Source organism: Arachis stenosperma, chromosome 4 (assembly GCF_014773155.1).
Source record: "Arachis stenosperma cultivar V10309 chromosome 4, arast.V10309.gnm1.PFL2, whole genome shotgun sequence".
NCBI lineage: Eukaryota > Viridiplantae > Streptophyta > Magnoliopsida > Fabales > Fabaceae > Arachis > Arachis stenosperma.
In genome coordinates this window covers 139,100,507-139,121,402 of record NC_080380.1, presented here as the reverse complement: position 1 = coordinate 139,121,402, position 20,896 = coordinate 139,100,507, and the positions used below count along the sequence as shown (strand labels likewise).

Below are 20,896 nucleotides of genomic sequence, written 5' to 3'. Positions count from 1 at the left end.
AAATAAAAGGAAACAAGGACTTGCCAACGAGGACGAAGACAGCAGTAATGGGAATGGAAACCTGGATGAACAACTGCTGGAAAATCGAAAGACATGGGAGTTAGCAGAAGAATCCGGGGCAATGCTACTCAATGAAGAAGATGACATCATGGGTATCCTTTAAGAACAGAATGAAGAGATTACTCGAAAAAGGAGATTGGCTAAACAGAAGGCTAAAGCAAGACGGAGCAGACCCAAAAATTTCAAAAAGGTGTGTAATAATTTTTTAAAATGATTATTAGTTCATGGAATATTAGGGGGTTAGGGGGTGATGGGAAGCTGAAAATGGTGAAAGAACTTAAGAGGAAGCATAGGTTGGATATGTTAGGTTTGGTTGAGATTAAAAGGCAGTTAGTAACAAGGTTTGACGTTGTGAATTTATGGGGGAACAGTTGTGTGGGGTGGGAGTATGTGGAGTCTGTTGGTGCATCTGGTGGGTTGTTACTAATGTGAGATGATGGCTTTTTTAAAATAAGAAATTGCTATAAAGGTGAGCGATGGTTATGTGTTGAAGGGGTACTGTCACCGAATACTATTAACTGCACCTTTTTCTTGGTTTATGGTGCTCACAATAGAGATGAGAAACTTGTTGTGTGGGAGGAACTGAGTTACATTGCTGGTTTATGCCCAGGCGCCTGTTGCTTTCTTGGAGACTTCAACGATATTGGACAAGTGGAAGAAAGGCGAGGCTTAGAAACCTTACCTTTGTCGGCACAAGATTATCAGAATTGGGTACATGACATGGGATTGGTGGATCTACCGATTTCTGATCGTAAGTTTACATGGTTCAGAGGACAGTCGTGCAGCCGTATTGACAGAGCTTTGGTTAGCTTGGAATGGCTTGAGGCATTTCCGGAGACTTTCCTGAGAGGTGCTCCACGGGGCTTGTCAGATCATTGCCCTATCATAGTGGAAGAGAAGAAGCTGCGAAACGGACCGAGGCTGTTCTGAAGTCTGGATTCATGGTTTACTCACGAAGGATTTTTACGGATGGTCAAGGAGGAATGGAGAGGGCTGGGCGAGATACCATTCACTAATAAACTGAGGGCGTTGACGGTTCCTTTGGGGAGATGGCATAGAGACAACTTTGGTGATATGGACAAGAAAATTTTGAAGTTTGAGGAAGAGATCCAGAAGATTGATGACATGGTCAGTAATGGGAGCTATGATGGGACAGTGGAGGCAAGACGGAAGGCGCTAGTGGCTTGTTGCGAGAAATGGTATGTGAGGAAAGAACTACATTGGAAGCAGGTGTCAAGGTTGAGGCATGCGAAGGGCATGGATAAAAATACGAGGTACTTCCACAACCTAGCTTCTGCCAGATAGAGAAATAATAGGATTGATACTTTAATCATTAATGGAAGATTGATAAGGAATCAAGCTAGGATTAAGCTTGCCATAAGGGAGTTTTATAAAGACTTATATCATCAAGAGAGGTCTCCTGAGATGGGGTTCAGAGATGGTCTGGTGGAAAGGATTAGCAAGGAGGATTCTAGTGCTCTAGAGATGCTACCGTCACCTGAGGAGGTTAAAGACGCAGTGTGGGATTGTGAATCGTCCAAGGCTCCAGGATGTGATGGTTACAACATGAACTTCATAAAGAAGTGCTGGGCTGATATAGGTTCGGATTTCACGGCAGCGGTACTTGGCTTCTTCCAATCTTCAAGGCTGCCGCATGATGCTAATATAACGTGGGTGGCGTTGGCCCCCAAGTTTACTGGTGCTAAGGAAATCAAAGATCTGCGTCCGATTAGCATGGTGGGGTGTGTATACAAGGTAATTTCGAAGATGCTGGTTAGGAGAATGAGAGGTGTCATGCCAGGGTTAGTAGGTGAAACACAGAGTGCTTTTGTTAAGGGTCGTAAGATTCATGACGGAGCTCTTATCGCTTGCGAAACGGTTCAGTGGATCAAACAGAGGAAGAAGAAAGCGGCAGTAATAAAGCTTGACTTCCAGAAAGCATATGACAGAGTCAAGTGGAGCTTTGTAGACCTTGTCTTACAGAAGATGGGATTTAGTCAAAGATGGAGGGGGTGGGTTATGGAGTATGTGAGCACGTCCTCTATGTCAGTGCTGATAAATGGCTCGCCGTCCAAGCCGTTCAAGATGGAAAGGGGCCTGCGACAAGGGGATCCTCTATCCCCTTTTCTATTCGTCCTTGTTGTTGATGTTCTACATAGGATGATTGGAGAGGCTGTGAGAAACGGTCGCATATCGCCGTTGTTGGTTGGGAGAGATCATATTGAGCTGTCGCACCTACAGTTTACAGATGATACTGTCTTATTCTGTCCTCCTGAGGAAGAGACAGTCAAGAACTATAGGAGGCTGCTTCGTTGCTTTCAGTTGATGTCAGGTCTAAGTATTAACTTTGATAAATCTAGCCTGATCCCTGTTAACTGTGATGAGCAGTGGATACAACGTATGTGCAGTGTGTTGGGATGTAAGCAAGCCAATCTACCAGTTAAATATCTGGGCATATCGCTAAGAGCAAACCCAAGGATGGTTAAGACATGGAAGCCAGTAATAGACAAAGTGGAGGAGAAGCTTAGCCTCTGGAAGGCCAAGATCCTAAATAAGGCCAGTAAGTTGGTGCTTATCAAAGCTGTATTAAATAGCTTACCACTTTATTATCTGAGCCTGTATAAGATGCCTAAGGCTGTTGCTGAGAAACTAATTTCCTTGCAGAGGAGATTTCTATGGAGTAAAGAGGATGGTAAGAGCGGTAAGGCTTTGGTAAAGTGGAAAGTGGTTCAGACTCCTAAAAAGCTAGGTGGATTGGGGATTGGAGATGCCATGATACGAAATTCAGCTCTGCTGTTTAAATGGTGGTGGAGGTTCTCTAAAGAGGAGTGTCCATTGTGGAAGAAGGTTGTCTGTTCCTGTAACAACCTGAATCCAAATGAGCTCCTATCATCCCAAGAACTACCTATTCGAGGAGGACCGTGGAAGGATATTTGTCAGCTACAGTTTAAGAATCAAGAACTCAGGCAGAAGATGATTACTGGGTTGTCCATGGAGGTGGGTGATGGGAGACGAACTCGATTTTGGGAGGATGTCTGGATTCATGGAGGTTCTTTGAAAGACCGCTTTCCAAGGCTCTTCTCAGTTTCAAACCAAACAGGGTCAATGATAGGGGATTGTGGGTTTTGGGATGGGTTCGCCTGGATATGGAATTTTCAGTGGAGGAGAGAATTATTCCAATGGGAGTTGGATTTAGTGAACCAGCTTCGCAACACTCTGAGGCTGGTTAAACTTGATCCTGGGAGAGAGGATAGAGTTGTATGGAAGTATGATAAACAAGGAATTTTCTCTACAAACTCATTTGTGCAGGTGTTGCAGGTGAAAATGGTCCCGGCGGATATATCAAGCTACAGTTTCACAAAGACTATTTGGAAAGGCCTGGTCCCTCACAGAGTAGAGTTGTTTGTCTGGTTTGCCCTGATTGGAAGAGTCAATACGAAGGAGAGACTGAGTCGGCTTGGGGTCATTCACCAAGAAGATAATTTATGTGTGTTATGTAACAATGGTGTTGAATATGGTCACCATATATTTCTTGGTTGTAGCTTTTTTTGGCAGGTTTGGTGTGCTTGGTTGTCATATGTTAGAATGCAATGGGCTTGTCCAGGTACAGTGAAGGAACACTTCCAAAGTTGGACTGAGAACTCAAAAACAAAGCAAGAGTGTAAGAGGTGGATGGTGTGCTTCTGTGCGATCATTTGGAACATATGGTTGGAACGGAACCGGAGGATATTTCAGAACAAAGGGAAAGGGGTTGAGGAGATTATCAACTTGTCTTTTCTGAACTACAAGGAGTGGTTAGGTGCAGACCCCTTCTGTTGTTGATGGCAATGCCAGAGATGACAAAGGAATATCTACATTTTCTTTTTGTTCTTTCATTTTCTTAGCTTGTTCTTATTTGCTACCTTTCTTGCTCCACTCGTTGTGTTGAGCTCTTCGTTCAAAAAAAAATGCTATAATTTTGGCCATGCTTTTTTATGAATGTGATTGTTGATGAAGACTTATAGCCACATTTTTAATGTATGTCAAAAGCTTTGAACCTATAGCCACGTTATAAAATGTGTTTAATTTAAAATAGTAGTATTAGAAAGAAAAAAAAAGTCAAAATTTATTTTATTTAGTATTTATTAATTATTGCAATAATTAATAAATAAATAAGACAATTTTTAACTGATTTTAACTAAATTTTTTTAGTTATTAAATATTTTTGAATTTGAAATATATTGTCACAATTTTAGAAGTGTAATTAGATTAGATGTGAACCTATCATCATGTTTTTGAAGTATAGAATGAAATTGGACTCATCGTGTGGTTTAATATATAGAAAAGTGGTTTAATTAACTTGATATCTATTATTTAAAGATATAAGCTAAGATTATAAATTAATTTTTTTTATTAAAAACACAAAAAATTTAAATTTTTAATGCATATGTTTCATTAATTAAAACAATAATTAGTGGTGTCTATTCCCTATTTTGAATAGTCTGTATATTAAACTTTCGACCAACATGAAGATCTTGGTCAGATTGCGAAGTAATATAAACATAAATGAACAATTAATGCAAAGATCTTAGCAGTTGTTAGTTGTTTCATTCATTATTCGAAATTTTCTTTATTTTTTTTAAATAAAAAAATTCAACACAATAAGGTAGAGCCAAAAAAATAAAAGTAAAAATTTTTATAACACTACAAATAATAACTTTTAGTCATTTTTGACATTGTTATCAATAACTATAGGATTCATCACCAATCCACTCATCGTAACTTGTAAAGGATTTGTTAATAATATCCACCACACTTAAACCTTAATTTTTGAAAATTCTATCATTTCTTTCTAGTCAAATAGTCTAGATGATCGCAAAAAAACCAACCAACTACCGCTTCCGTTCTGTCTTTCTCGCTAATATATCCGTCCAACTTTCATACTGTTGCTTGAGCGTACCTGAAATAGTCCATATCCTTCCAAGAACGAATAGCCAAGCACACCACACCTGCCAAGTGAGCTCACAACCAATGAACAAGTGAAAAGCAGTTTTAACAGATTTACAACATAAAACACACATGTTATCATTCTAGCCAATAACACCTATCTACACAGTCTTACCCTTGTATTTACCCTACAAACCAGTGCAAACCAAGTAAACAACTCAACCATTGGTGGGACGAATCCTCTCCAAATAGTACTAGTGAAGCTATAGCTTGTGATATCCGGCGAAATTACCTCTGCCTGCAATACCTGCACAAATGAGTTAGTAGAATAAACACATTTTTTTATCAAATTTTTAGATCACTCTATCCTCTCTCTCTCAGTTGTTAGTTTCACTGATTGCAAAATCGTATGAAGCTGGTTTACTAGTTCCAGCTCCCATTGAAATAACTCTCGTCGCCACTGGAAATTCCAAATCCACTCTAACTCATCGCGGAACCCACAATCCCCTATGACATATCCTTGAAGATTTGAGACTGAGAAAAGTCTTGAAAAGGAACCTTTCAGAACACCACAAGGTAACCAGCTATCCTCCCAAAAGCGGATTATCCTGCCATCCCCTAGTTACATAGCCAAGTCTCTGATCATCTTCTCTTTTACTTGTGACTCCCTGATTTGTAGTTGACAAATATCTTTCCAAGGACCCCCTTGTAGGAACAAGATGATCACAAATCATCTCAGAAGGATTTATGTTATTACAGGAACATACAATTTTCTTTCAAAGTGGACAATCCTCTTTCGAAAATCTCCACCACCACTTGAACAGGAGCGCTGTATTCCGAATTACCGCGTCACCAACTCCCAAACCTCCTGCCTTTTTGGGAGCCTGTACAACTTTCTATTTAACTAGAGGGATCCCATCCTTCCCGTCCTCCTTATTCCACAAAAAGCATCTTAGTAAGGATATTATTTTTTCTGCTACTACCTTCGGCATTTTATATAAGCTGAGATATTAAATAAGCAGGCTATTAAGAACAGATTTAATGAGAACTAACTTACCCGCTTTATTCAAAAACTTAGCTTTCCATAGACTTAGCTTTTCCTCTACCTTATCAATCATTGGTTTCCATGTCTTGACCAGCTTTAGATTCGCCCCTAGAGAAATGCCAAGATATCTGATAGGTAAATACGTCTCTTTATACCACAACAATCGACACATCTGTTGTGTCCAATGATGATTAGATTTTTGACGGTTTAGAATTTCACAAATGAAATCTCGTTGAAGTATAGTCTCTAAACCAACAATAATCCTTTCATGCAAAAATTTGTTTGTCACAAGTACAAACCCCTAAAATCTATAAACCGAAGTATTTAAACCTCGGGTCGTTCTCCCTATGATTTACAATAAAGTGTCTTGTTATTGGTTAGAAATGTGTTTTGGGGTTTTGGATAAGAAGCATGAAAAGTAAATGTCAATGAAAATAAACTAATAACTATAAAAGGCTCTTGGCAAGGTATGAAAATTAGAAGTCCTATCCTAGTTATCCTTCTCAATTGTGATAAGAATTGTTCATTGCTACCACTTAGTTAACCCTTACTAAATAAAGGAAAGTCAAGTGGATGAATTGACTTGAGCCACAAGTCCTAGCCAACTCCTAAGGAAAGACTAGCTTTAGTGCACTCCAAACCAATTAGCAATCTCTCCAATTACCAATCAACAAAGGAATTAGATAACTCAAGTGTCACTAATTACTCTACCAAGGCCAAGAGGAACAAAATCTATACTATATCTAGAAGAGGCATTTCAACAAATACATAAAAGGCAATAAAAGTAAACAACATAAATTGCAAGAATTAAAGAGAGATCTAACTACAAAGGCAAGAGATCAACAATAGAAAAGCAAAGAAGAACAATTATTATGAATTACCTCTTATTGAATTGAAAGAAAATGGAAGGAACAATAGTAGATCTACAACAAAGCATAAGAGCAACATAAAGGAAATTACAACAAAGGAATGGAAGAAGAATGAATGTAACTACAAGGAATTGAGAAGATAGAAGTAGAAGAAGATGAATTAAAATCTAGATCTAAGAACTAAACCTAATCCTAATCCTAATCCTAGAGAGAAGTGAGAGCTTCTCTCTCTAGAAACTACTTCTACTACTTCTAAAACTAAACTATGACTAATGGTAACTAACATGTTCAATACTTGTGTTTCCCCTTCAGTCCTTGGGTTAAATAGCATTAGAAATGAGATGGATTGGGCCCACGAGGCTTTAGAATTCGCTGGCCACGTTTTGCTTTAAGTGAACCAGGTGGCAGCAACGTCGCAGCCCTATTGTTTTTCCTTCGAGTTGAGGCAAGATTGTGAAAATATCGGGTGTTCTTATCCATTTCTTTGGCATGTATGAATCACGACACTGTTTCCAATGTAACTCTTTTTTTTAAAAGAAAAGTTCAACACAACAACGTGGAGCAAAACCAGACAAGAATCCAAAACAACTAAAACAAACACAAGACCGATCCCAAAGTCATCTCCGGCATAGCCATCAATAACAAAAAGGATCCACACTCCTCCACTCGTTAGCGATGACAAAGGTCAAATTGACAATTTCTTCAACACCTCTGCTTGTATTCTGGAAGAGCCTCCTATTCCTTTCCAGCCAAATGTTCCAGAGAATCGTACAGAAACACCTCAACCGTTGCCTTTGGTTCTCCTTACTCCTTCGTTCCTCTGTCTAGCTTAAAAAATGCTCTTTCATCGAACTCGGATAACACCATTATCGCCCAAAAGCTGAAATCCAAGCACTCCACACCTGCCATGCAAAAGTACAGCCTAGAAACAAGTGAGGTATTTGTTCTATCTCATTATTGCAGAACAAACAAATAATATCTTCCTGAGTAATAACACCAAGTCGACTTAGTCTTTTCTTTGTATTTACTCTGCCTATTAGCACAAACCAAGTAAATAGCTCCACTCTTGGTGGAACCAAACCTTTCCAAATAGTCCTGGTAAAGCTGAAGCTGGTTATCTCCTCCGGTATCAATTCTTCCTGCATCACCTGCACAAACGAGTTAGTTGAATAAACACCTTGCCTATCATATTTCCACACCACTCTATCCTCTCTGTTATGTGCTAGTTTCACAGGTCTCAGGGCCTCATGCAGTTGGCTCAAAACTTCCAATTCCCATTGAAAGAGCTCACGCCTCCATTGGAAATTCCAAATGCACTCTAACCCATCCTAAAACCCACACTCCCCTATGACAGATCCACCTTGGTTTGAAACAGAGAAAAGCCTTGGAAACCGATCCCTTAGAGGTCCACCAGTAAGCCAAAAATCGTCCCAAAATCGAGTCCGTTGTCCATCACCCACCTCCATTGACAATCCTGTTATCATCTTATCCCTAATCTGTTCATTCGTGGCATGTACTTGACAAATATCCTTCCATGGGCCTCCTCTAGTAGGTAGTATTTGAGTTGAAAGTAACTCATTTGGGTTCAGATTATGGCAGGAGCACACTACCTTCTTCCACAACGGGCACTCTTCCTTTGCATACTTCCACCACCATTTGAATAACAGGGCAGTGTTTCGAATCACAGCATCCCTAACTCCCAATCTGCCTAACTTTTTAGGAGCCTTCACCACGTCCCATCTTACCAAAGCCATACCATTTCGACCATCATCCTTACACCACAGGAATCTTTTTTGCAATGAGATCAACTTCTCAACTACAGCTTTGGGCATATTGAATAGACTCAAATAATACACTGGCAAGCTATTTAAAACAGATTTTATAAGCACTAATTTCCCAACTTTATTTAACACCTTAGCTTTTCACAGACTGAGCTTCTCCTCCACTTTGTCTATGATAGGCTTCCAGGTCTTCACCAATCTCGGATTTGCTCCTAAGGAGATTCCGAGGTATTTAACTGGAAGAGTGTCCTTCTTGCATCCCAACACATTACACATACGCTGGGCCCACTGCTCCTCACAATTCACTGGAATCAAGCTGGACTTTTCAAAATTGATACTAAGCCCTGACATCAAGTCAAAGCACCTCAGCAACCGTTTGTAATTCTTAATAGTCTCCTCCTTTGGTGGGCAGAAAAGGATGGTATCATCGGCGAACTGAAGGTGTGACAACTCTATGTTGTCTCTACCAACCAACAAAGGTGATATGCGTCTATTCCTAACTGCCTCTCCAATCATACGATGCAGTACATCCACAACTATTTTGAATGGCTTAGATGGCGAGCCATTTATCAAAACTGACATAGAAGCCGTGGTCACACACTCCATAACCCATGCTCTCCAAACCTGTCCGAACCCCATCTGTTGTAGTACAAAGTCCACAAAGCTCTATTTGACCCTATCGTACGCTTTTTGGAAATCTAGCTTGATTATTGCCGCCTCTTTTTCCTTAGTCTGAGCTAGTTTACCGTTTCACATGCAATAAGTGCTCCGTCATGAATTTTCCTTCCCTTTACAAATGCACTCTGAGTCTCCCTTACTAATGCTGGCATCAGTGATCGCATCCTCCTCACTAAGACCTTCGAGATAACCTTGTAAACACACCCCACCATACTGATAGGCCTCAAGTCTTTGATTTCCTCCGCTCCAATGAACTTAGGTGCCAGTGCCACCCAACTAATGTTGGAGTCTGCCGGTAGCTGAGATGTCTGAAAGAACCCCAAAACTGCTGCCGTGAATTCTGGCCCAATCTCACCCCCAACATCTCTTGATGAAATTCATGTTATATCTGTCGCATCCTGGTGCCTTAGATGATTCGCAGTCCCACACAGCCTCTCGGATCTCCTCAACCGATGGTAACTCTTCTAAAGTCACAGTGGCTTGCTCATCTATCTTCTCCACCAGACCATCTCTGAAACCCACCATAGGAGAACCTTCTTGATGATATAGCTCTTTGTAGAACTCCCTAATAGTAATTTTTATTCTAGCTAAATTTCGGACTCGTCTGCCATTAATCACCAGTGCACAAATCCTATTATTCCACCTTCTTGCTGATGCTATATTGTGGAAGTACCTTGTATTTTTGTCTATATCCTTTGCATGCCTAGACCGAGACATCTGTTTCCAATGTACTTCTTTTCGTACATACCATCTCTCACAGCAAGTCACCAGCGCCTTCCTTCTAGCTTTCATCGTTTCATCATACTCTCCATTACTGACCTTATCATCAATTCGCTTGATTTCTTCCTCAAACTTTGCAATCTTCTTGTCCATCTCACCAAAATTGTCCTTATGCCATCTCCCCAACGGAACTTGCAAGGCCCTCAATTTATCAGTGAACGGTTTGTCCCCCAGGCCACGCCATTCCTCCTTTACCATTCTGAAAAATCCCTTATGTGTGAACCACGAGTCAAGGCTTCTAAACGGCCTTGGACCAACTGACAACTTCCTGTCCTCCACTATTATAGGGCAATGGTCTGATAAGCCCCTTGGCCCACCGCGGAGTCGAGACTCAGGGAACTCTTCTAACCACTCCAAGCTAAGCAGAACTCTATCTATACGACTGCAAAAACGTCCTCGGAACCATGTAAACTTACGGTCAGTCAGCGGCATATCCACTAGGTTCATATCTTGTATCCAATTCTTGAAGTCTTCCGCAGATCGAGTTAAACTAGTAGCACATTTTCTTTCCTCCTCCTGAACTATTTCATTGAAGTCTCCAAGAAAGCAGCAAGGAACTTGACATAAGTCAGCTATGTAACTCAGCTCCTCCTACACCTGATTCTTCTCGTGTCTATTATGTGGACCATATATTAGGATAAGAGAACAATTGAATAGACTCTGTAAAATTACCCCTTCAACACACAACCATCTCTCCCCCTTATAGCAGTTATTCATTTTGAACACTAGATCATTCCAAATAAGCAACAAACCACCAGAGGCACTATCAGAAGGTACATATTTCCAACCAAAACCATCTTGCCCCCATATTCTTGCAACTTCAAACCTCGTCACTATCTGTTTTTTAGTCTCAATTAACCCCACCATATCTAACTTGTGTTTATTCTTCAGGTCCTTCACCATTCGCAACTTTTCGTCACCCCGTAAGCCTCTAATATTCCAAGAGCTAAAAATCATTTAAAATATTTTTACACACCTGATTTTTATTTTTTGGTCTGCACCTTCTCATTTTCGCCTTCTGTTTTGCTATTTTTCTTTTACGAGCTATTTTTGCGTTATGTTCTTGGAGAATTTCCATGATGTCCACATCCTCATCTTGCAACACAGCACCTGACTCTTGTCCCAGCTCCCAGGTCTTTCTGTTTTCCAGCAATTGCCCCTCTAACTTTGAACACTAGCTGTCACTGTCCTCTTCACGGTTTACCCTACCTTCATGTTGATCTGCATCCCCTTCAAAGCCATAGTCAACCTTTTCGCAAATCCCCCTCCTATTCCTTTGGACAACACCATGACCACCATCAGATTCCAGACCAAACAAGGCACCGGTGCCTTCTCCTACGTTTAGGTGCCTGCGGCTCTCCTGGCCGCATCCCCCGATAAGCACTACACCCCCTTCCTCGACCCCTTCCCCAATTTCGTTTCTCCCACCTTCCCCGACGACCTGTCCTGCCACCATTCCATCCGCTCCAAACTTAGCCATTGCCACTAGCGACCCTTCCTTGTCACCCACTGCACTGCCAACATCGGCGACATTGTCATTCTCCTCGAATTGGGCCCGGTCATCCCCGCCGCGAGAAGCCCTGCCCCCTTGGTCGACATGTGGATCCTCCCTGTGCCCCTTTCCGTCTCGTGCGCCGCCACCACCATCTGAGGGATTCACATCGCGAGCCGAATCACTTACCCTCACACTGATAGGGTTCAGCGTTCCTTGCCCAGCCCCTCTGCTCCCTTTTCGACCCGATCCAGAGTATTTCGGACCTGTATCAGCTGTTGTTCGAACCATGGAGAAGGGACCCATCAGGCCCAGCTCTCCCTCCGCCCTCTTATGACTAGTGCTGGCCCAAACCTTTTTTTGGCAACCAGCTGCTCCATTCCTGGGATCTTTTTTGTACCCAACCCAAGACTTAATTATGCCTCCCTTTATTTTTTGGTGTCCGTTGATGGGCTCCCTTGACTGCCCATAAATATCACACGTAATGGTTCTATCAGAATCTGCCTTAAAACTCTCATCATTGCTTCCCGCAGAATGAGGAATATTATGATTCACTCCATAGTAGCTTCCCCCATAATTAGGAATACCGTGATTCTCTCCTGTAACAGCTTGATACGTTGCGATCTCCTCGCGCATGTGGTGTATACTGCCGTTGAGCCACTCATTTAAAATTATGTCTGGAATTACGAATCTACCCTTGTCTTCATCCTCTCCCCGCACTACCCTCAGCATCAGCTCTTCATCCTGGACTCCTGCAAGCCATGATTCTACGCCCTGCCCCGGCCGTATATCCATTTCCGGATTCTTACGTATGTTAACATGATCCAAGCATACACTGTCCCCTCCGCCCTTAAATATCTATGTGCACAATGAACTAGGCATCTCATGTCTACCTTCTTTGACCATAACATCAAAGCCCCCCTCTCCTACTATGATATGAATCCACTCATGAATCACATCCATGATATAAGTATCAATCTGCATACGTCCCACATTGAACGAGCTACACAATTTCGTTCCTCTATCACATGCAACCACTTCACCCTATTGGCCTCCTATCATTTTGAATGTATCAATTGACCAGGCGTGCAACGGAATCCCGAAATATTCCAGTCACACCCGCCAGATTACAATATGCTCCGACTCCTCCCATCGATCTACCCCGTGAAACAATTGTAGGAGACTATTCATATTAAACGTATAAGTTTCTTCAGCATGCCGAACACTATCAAAAGTCATCAGAGCTTTGTATACTCCCATCTCCCGGATCTGAATGACGTTAGGCAGGTTCTTCGCGACTATTTCCTTCAAGGATGTAAAATTTATAGGCTTTGTTGTGCCCCCTACTAGACTTCTCTGGAGCCATTTCAAGTTTCCTGGGGCCAGCGCTACCTCTACCCTCTTTGTGCGACTCCTTTCATGCGGATCCTTTCCAATCACCTTCGTGCATTGCTCATGTGCAGGCAACAACTCCTTCGGTACCACTTCTTTGCATAGCTGCAAGGCATTGAAGTTTTCCTTTTCCAGCCATCCATTACCTGTGTACCGAATGAATGCAAACATGTATATATTCCTGCTTTTCTGTTTTTGAGTTAGATGTCACTGATGCGTCCCGTTCAATTGAATAAGTAGAACAATTCTCTCTTTGAGATGTCGCCTGGAAGATTACTCACAAAGACAGAGAAAGATTCATGCTCAAGTCTGCGATACTCTTCTCTATTCCAAACCCGCGGATCCTTTCCAACGTCCCTAACTCTACCTCTCCCAATGTTTCCCTCCCACGCTCTCTCACGCTCTCTCATTTTGAAGAGTACTATATTGTATCACAAGTTTAATGTAATTCTTTTCTGATATACTATCTTTTACAAGAGCTCACCAACGCCCTCTTTTTTACTTTCACAATTCCATTAACAACTTCGATATCAGCTATTTTTTTTTTTATCTCTTTTTCAAACTTTATAATTTTAACATCTATATCCCTAAAATTCTCCTTATATCATTTATCCAGTGGGCCGTCAAAAACTTCGGCTCTTAAAAATTTTCTTTGAACAGCTAATAAATACACCTACTCCATTTATCATCATGTTCGAATTTCATATGCACGCAAGTTTAATTTCCACCATTTTTCAATAGAGAGACTAATGAAGATAAGCCCTCATTAATAACGAATTACCTAACATTGCGGTGTTCAATATAGAAAAGCCTACATGGCAACATAATCATTCTGCAATGCTTGAATAATTAAATCATTAATTAATGGTGTCTATTCCTTATCTTGGATAATCTATTTAGACCTTATTTCAACCGACCAATACCTATGATAAATTAATAGTACTAGCTATAAAAACAGAAGCTCAAAATCAGAATTGAAATGTCCATATGTAGCTCTGATTAATCGATCTCTTCTTATTATATACTTATTAAGCGGGGAAAAAATGCAAAGGTAATTAAAAATGAGAAGTAAAAGATGAACAACAAAATATTATTTGTATATGTTTATCAAGCATGCTATCCACAGATTGATTTAACTGGCAAAATCTTTTAGCTAGCTACAATTACACTATAACCGAAAAGGAGAAGAAAAATGGTCAAACCACATATATTCTAATTGTTGACTTATATTTTTGTTATCTTTGATTTGGTTCTAGAACACCATTACTGACGTGTATATATGCGCTGGCATAATGCATTGAAATTAGGATGAGATTGTGTGATATATGACCCATGCCCGTTCTTTGGACCTTTTTTTCGTATATGAATAGCTATAGTCCAATATAAGAGAACAAAAATGCTTGATAATAAAAAAATTTAATAAAAAACGATTAAAATTTATTTTATTTAATATTTATTAATTATTATAATAATAAATATTAAATAAAATAAATTTTAGTTTTTTTATCAATATATGTTAATCTTTCAATAAAAATTTTATTATTATTTTAATTAATATCCTAAAAATATTTATTAGAGTAAATAGTCAAATTAATCTATGAAAGATCACTCATTTTTTAAATTAATTCCCGAAAGAGTTTTTTAATCAAATTCATCATTTAAAGAGTTTAAATTAGTCATGTTAGTCTTTTCGTCACTTAATTTGTTGATGGTGCCAAAATTTATTAATATAACACATTAAGTGACACTCCAACACATATCTAAGAGTCTTAATTGACTATTAACATAATAAATTATAAAATTAGATCAAATAAAAATTTATTTGTGGAGAGAACTTGAGACATTAGAATCCCTTAATTTGGGATTAATTTTATCTAATTTCATAAACTAATTATGTTAATAGTGAATTACAACTTTTAGGTGTATATTAGAATGTCACATAATGTGTCACATTAGTAAATTTTGACATCATTAATAAATAAAATGATAAAAAGACTAACATGACTAATTTAAAATCTTTAAAAGACAAATTTAATTAAAAAAATTTTAAAAATTAATTTAAAAAATGAATAATTTTCAAAAACTAATTTGATGATTTATTCATATTTATTAAAATATCTTTTGACTGAGTAATAATGTATGTGTATGTGTATGTGTATGTGATGATAAGATGAGGCGGTGATGGTGCAATTGAAACGCAAAAAGCTAGCAATGCTTGGCAATGTGAGGCTCAGTTACAGGGGACCGATTCCATACTCTTTTATAGGTTGGAGTTTTAAAATTTTTTTTATTATTAATATTATAATATATGTTAGTATAATATTTGAAAAAATATTTTATTAATATAGCTTTTAATATATATTGATAAAATTATTAAGTAATTAATATTTTTTTTTGTAAAATTACAAACACATTAATTATAACTTTTAAAATATATTTTTAATAAAATGACAATTATGATTATTATTGAATTTTTTTATGACTTATTATTAAAAATTTAACATGTTTTATTAGTATATAAGTTATTAAAATTATTAAATTTATTTATAAATTTTAATTAATTAATAATTTTTATTTTTATTTATTTTTCTATAGTCTTATTTTAAATTAATTTATTGAAAGATACTTCAAAAGAAAAAAGAAATATTAAAAATAAATTTAGATGCATTGAGGTATCGCATAATTTTTTTAAAATTTTATTGGAGATGTTTATTTTAGGTTATTAGTTGAATGTAATTTTAGATTTTTATAGTTAAAACTAAATTCAAAAATAATTTTAAGTAAGTAGTCACAAATCAAGGAGCAGAATAGTGTTACATTATCGATTCGTAACTAGAGTTGTTGCTTCTAATATTTAATCCATGAAGTTAGGATGTAACAGAATTGGTTTATTCTTATTTTTCTTAGTTGCAAATTTTTTTCTTTTCTTTTTTTGTTTTTAGAAATCTAATTCTAATTCGGTATTCAAATCAATACAAACTGATATGATCGGTCCAGATTTAGTCACAAAAATATATTTATCTGATTTATTTTAAAACGATCAAATTTAATCAGGTCAGTTTTAAATTTCTTCTAAACTCAACCCAAGCCAATCCGATTACACTCTAACTTCATGGGGTAAACATTAGAAGCAACAACTTTAATTACAAATCTGACGATAATGTAACACTATTCTACTTCTTGATTTGTGACTACTTATTTAAGATTATTTTTAAATTTAATTTTAACCGTAAAAATCTAAAATTACATTCAACTAATAACCTAAAATAAACATCTCTAATAAAATATTAAAAAAATTTATGCAGTACCTCAACGCATCTAAATTTGTTTTTAATATCTCTTTTTTTTGAAGTATCTTTTAACAAATTAATTTAAAATAACACTTTAAAAAATATTAATTTTGTTCCTAATATATATTCATATATATCCTAATTAAATAGTATGTTATAATATAATTAATTTTTAAAATCATGATGCCATAGATGAAAAAAAATAGTATATAAGACAAGTTTTATGAGATAAATTTAAACAATATTTTTTTTAATGTATCAATTATTTTTTAAATATCCGTATGTATAAACATTCTATTCACAGTATTTTTGAGAAATATGAGGTTTATACATTTAGATATTAAGAAATATGAGACTTATACATTTAGATATATTAAACTATTAATGTATTAAAAATTTAAAATAAAAATAAATTTCATTTTAGAACGTAGAATAATAATTTTTTATTTTTGCTTTTGAAAAATATTATCAAATACCCATCTACTAAAATTAATATTCATTTCAAGATGTCTATTTCAAAAATAATTTTTTGGATTTAAATTTTATAATTTTTATAATCAATTTTATTTACTAATATTAAAAATTCAAAATTTAAATTTAATTATAAATGACTACTATAATGAAAAAATTATCTAAATGAATTAAAATAATTTTTTAATTTTCAAAACAAATAAAAAATATTACTATACCATATTTATTCCTCCATTTTATATCATATTTATTTTTATTCCTCTTTTTTATACCATATTTGTAACACCCTAATATTCAAATCCTTATGCTCGAGTCATAAGTCAATGATATTACGGTGGTACGACTCTCAGGTGGATTTTTAATATATAAATATAGATAATTTCGAAAGGAGTATTAATCGAGAAGCCTGAAAAGAGTAGAAATAAAATCGCGAAGACGTATCACTCACGTTTCGACAACGAAAAGTTAAACTGTGAAGCCGAAAGTGATATACGGACAAGGCATAAAGGAGATTAAGAGATAGATAACAGATAGATATATATAACACAAGTAATAGCCACTAGTCGCGACCCGCGAAGTTTAGGCCGGCTAGGGTACAGTATGAAAGTAGTTGACAATAGTATATCTTAATCTCTCCCAAAGGAAACATAAGAGCCTCTATAGGCAAGTTCCAAAAGAGTTCAATACATAATATAATCTTTTCAAAACAAAGGTGGAGAGATTCTAAGCAAAACACAAAGTAGAGAAAATAAATATCTTCGGCGTCTCTCAGACGAACCGCAGCTCACTTCTGAGCACCTAGACCTGTATCTGAAAAACAAGAGATATATACGGACTGAGAACCCCGGGCCCATGGGTTCCCAGTACGGTAAAAGTGCCAAATAAATACAATGCACTGCAATAAAAACTCACTAAGCATCCTAAACTTCTTCACCAAATATCCAGCCTAGATTCTCACTAATCCATGAATAGGCAACTGTCGTAAGGGGATACTAAATCTAGTTCATGTTACACATGTTTCCCAACTCGCCGACTCTTCCACGAATCAGACTCAGAATCATAAGCAAAACCATCACCAGTTGTTCTACCTCAGCAATTTTGTATCAATACATCATAACCTCACCTGGAGCTAGTGAAACCACATCACTACGTCTCTCCAGGGAGCTCAAATTATCTCATTCAATGATCATCATCATCATGCAATCGTATCATCAAATCATCTCATCAAGAACAGCTCCCAACATTCACCGACACCAGCATGAGGGGCCTTTCAGTTGTACAGACACAAGCGATACAGGCAAGTAATACACAAATAAGGTACAAGTAGAACAAGTAGCACATAATTAGGTAACATAGCATATATGATGTAGAAATTCAAAACAAATAGGCAAACCCAAATAATTCAAACATATGCAAATGATGTATGCCTGCCCTATGGCTGATGATATCATCTGTCGGTTATATAGCCAACCCGACATGTCCTGGTAGCTAACCATTGGACAGAAACACCCCTTGCGGAGCAAGTAGGTTTGAGCTACAACCCCCTTGCTACTACCCGCTCAACCCAGAGCCAGTGGAATAACCACTACTGTGGTTACTACCCAGGCGGGTGTTTAAAAGCTCAACCTGGAGCGAGTGGATTCACCACTACTGCCGCTACTACCCAGGCGTCACAATCTCTGATCTGGAGCAAGTGGGACGAACCACAATCCTTGCTACTGCCCAGGATCTCAAAACATACATTCGTTCAGTTTAAAAGCAATCATCATTGTTATCAAATCTCAAACATTAACCTGGAGCAAGTGGGACGAACCACAACCCTTACTACTACCCAGGTATCACAAATACATTCATTCAAAACTCCATAATTAAACTCATTTATCATAAACATCCTTTTCCGTCTCATACCCGGAGCAAGTGGACAACGCCACTGCCTACTACCCGGGATTACACATCACATTTCAACATTATCCATTATTATCCATTTAACACATTCATTCATTAATCATATATGCATTTATACTCAACCATAATCAATAATGTCTTTGCCGTAACCCAGCAATAACTCAGCCATCCAGCTCATGGTTCAATCAAGAACCAGCCATTTATCAATAAATATAGCCCTTCGGCTCATGGCATACACGGTACTTCTACTGTCATCCTCCATATCTCATATAATCATCTTTGATCATCATTGATCACAACTTCTCCCCTTGCTTCATTCGCAAGTTACCACATTCCCTAGCTCCTTCCTCTTTGCTAGGCATATCATAATGATTTAATACATAAGGGGTGAGATCGGAGGCTTAGAAGTATGAGATTTAGTTTTTAAAACTCAAAAATCAACTTTGGGATGAAAACAGGGCCACGCGTACGCGTAATCCACGAGCACGCGTGGATGGCCACAAAGCTCATCGACGCGTATGCGTCATACACGCGGACGCGCGGATTAAAACACAGCCAGACGATGCGTACGCGTCAGCCACGCGTACGCGTGGGTGCATTTGCGCCCCAAGTACAAAACTGGCACAACTCTGGCTCAACTCTCGGGAAAATGGCTGGGCATTGGGTGCAGCGCATCGATGCGCACGCGTGGATGGTGCCTTCTTGAAAAACGACGCGTACGCGCCAAGTGCGCCTACGCGTGGAGAGTCATTCTGCTAAAAATTTTCTAAGTTAAAAGCTACAGAATTCACAGATTCAACCCCCAATCTTCCGACTGACATAACTTTCTCATTTTAAATCGTTTTTCGCCCGTTCTTCGAACGGCATGGACATCCCAGATCCAATTTCACTTCTAAACAAGTTTGGCACAAAACGGGGATCCAGAGTCCAAGTTATGTCCCATTAAAGTATGCCCAAAAACCATATTTTCATACAAAACCACAAGGTGCCCTTTTCAAAACAAGTCATTTTTAACCCTTTTCAAAATCAACCAAAACATGCTAGTTTCAACCCTTTTTGAAATCAATCAAAATATACCAAAATCAACATCAAGTCTCCTCAACTCATACATTAACACTTTACCACGATTCATAAAACCGCCATATAACCATTTTTACCTATTTCAAACAAATGGCTAAATTACAAACACATCAACATGTCATACATCCTTCCTCATCCCAATTTCCAGCAATACTATTTCCAATCAACCATCATTATACATAATCAATGTCATACTCACTATCACGTGGTTTCACCCACAAATCAACCTTAATCATTCCTCAAGTATATATCACAACATACATATCTCTCATGCATTATCATACCATCAAGACATCAATAATCATAATCACATATATGACCACATAATATTTCTCAACCAAAACCAAACATACCTCATCTACATAATTTCACCCAAAATTACCAAATTCCACACTTCAACTCCTCAAACCTTATTATTCAATAACCAACCCAATCATTCACATATTCATTATCTGAAATTTATCCAATCACTTGTGTCATCATACAATGTACACATCAACTTACCTTCCTTACCTCTTTCCGGCCTCTGGCCCAATTTCACAATTTAAATGCATAAACCACAAATCAATACTCATTACCCAATACATCAAATTTTCAATACACCAAGCATACAAGGCCACACAATTCTCAACCCAATCATTAATTCACATTACATACCAACTATGCATATTAGCACCAACCATTTACACAATCCAAACTTAATCCTAGGGGCATCTAGCCTAGGAATTCTCATCACACCACACGGTACTTAAATAAAACTTAAACCGTACCTCTTGTAGCCAAATTAATTGAGCATCTTCTTTAGAAGTCTCCACCAACCTTAGCCCCAAGCCTCACCAAAGCTCCTCAAACAACACCAATCTCCCAATTGTGAATCAAGATCATCAAATACACTAACATAACCAATATCACATACATACATCAACCTAGGGCTCATAAAAATGACAAATCACAAGGGTTTAAGCACTTCTTACCTCAGCCCATATGAAGTTGGCATGGAACCCACTTAGAATCCATGTTGGAGTATCCCTAAACACCCAAAATCACAAGATTTTAACACTAACTACCCAAAAACGTGTAACAGTGGGGAATTTCAAAACCTAGGCAGAGATGAATGTAATAATCAC

The 20,896-nt window shown here is 37.8% G+C and overlaps 2 protein-coding genes across 2 annotated transcripts; both read right to left on the bottom strand.

Moving 5' to 3' along the window:
• Nucleotides 1-8,822: 8,822 nt before the first annotated feature.
• On the bottom strand, nucleotides 8,823-9,571 carry LOC130975688 (uncharacterized). Its single transcript, XM_057900439.1, has 2 exons — nucleotides 9,428-9,571; nucleotides 8,823-9,320 (listed from the first exon to the last, which is right to left on the bottom strand). The coding sequence occupies exons 1-2, from the start codon at nucleotides 9,569-9,571 to the stop codon at nucleotides 8,823-8,825; spliced, it is 642 nt and encodes a 213-aa protein (XP_057756422.1).
• Nucleotides 9,572-9,710: 139 nt separating this feature from the next.
• LOC130975687 (uncharacterized) lies at nucleotides 9,711-11,042 on the bottom strand. Its single transcript, XM_057900438.1, has 2 exons — nucleotides 10,812-11,042; nucleotides 9,711-10,730 (listed from the first exon to the last, which is right to left on the bottom strand). The coding sequence occupies exons 1-2, from the start codon at nucleotides 11,040-11,042 to the stop codon at nucleotides 9,711-9,713; spliced, it is 1,251 nt and encodes a 416-aa protein (XP_057756421.1).
• Nucleotides 11,043-20,896: the final 9,854 nt, after the last annotated feature.

Excerpts from the sequence above, each read along its gene's own strand:
- LOC130975688 (XM_057900439.1), bottom strand. The coding sequence starts at position 9,571 with ATGGTGGGGTGTGTTTACAAGGTTATCTCGAAGGTCTTAGTGAGGAGG. Across the intron at positions 9,321-9,427 it reads CACTTATTGCATGTGAAACG|ATGGGGTTCGGACAGGTTTG; the intron begins GTAAACTAGCTC and ends GTACTACAACAG.
- LOC130975687 (XM_057900438.1), bottom strand. The coding sequence starts at position 11,042 with ATGGTGAAGGACCTGAAGAATAAACACAAGTTAGATATGGTGGGGTTA. Across the intron at positions 10,731-10,811 it reads GATGGTTGTGTGTTGAAGGG|GAGGAGCTGAGTTACATAGC; the intron begins GTAATTTTACAG and ends AATCAGGTGTAG.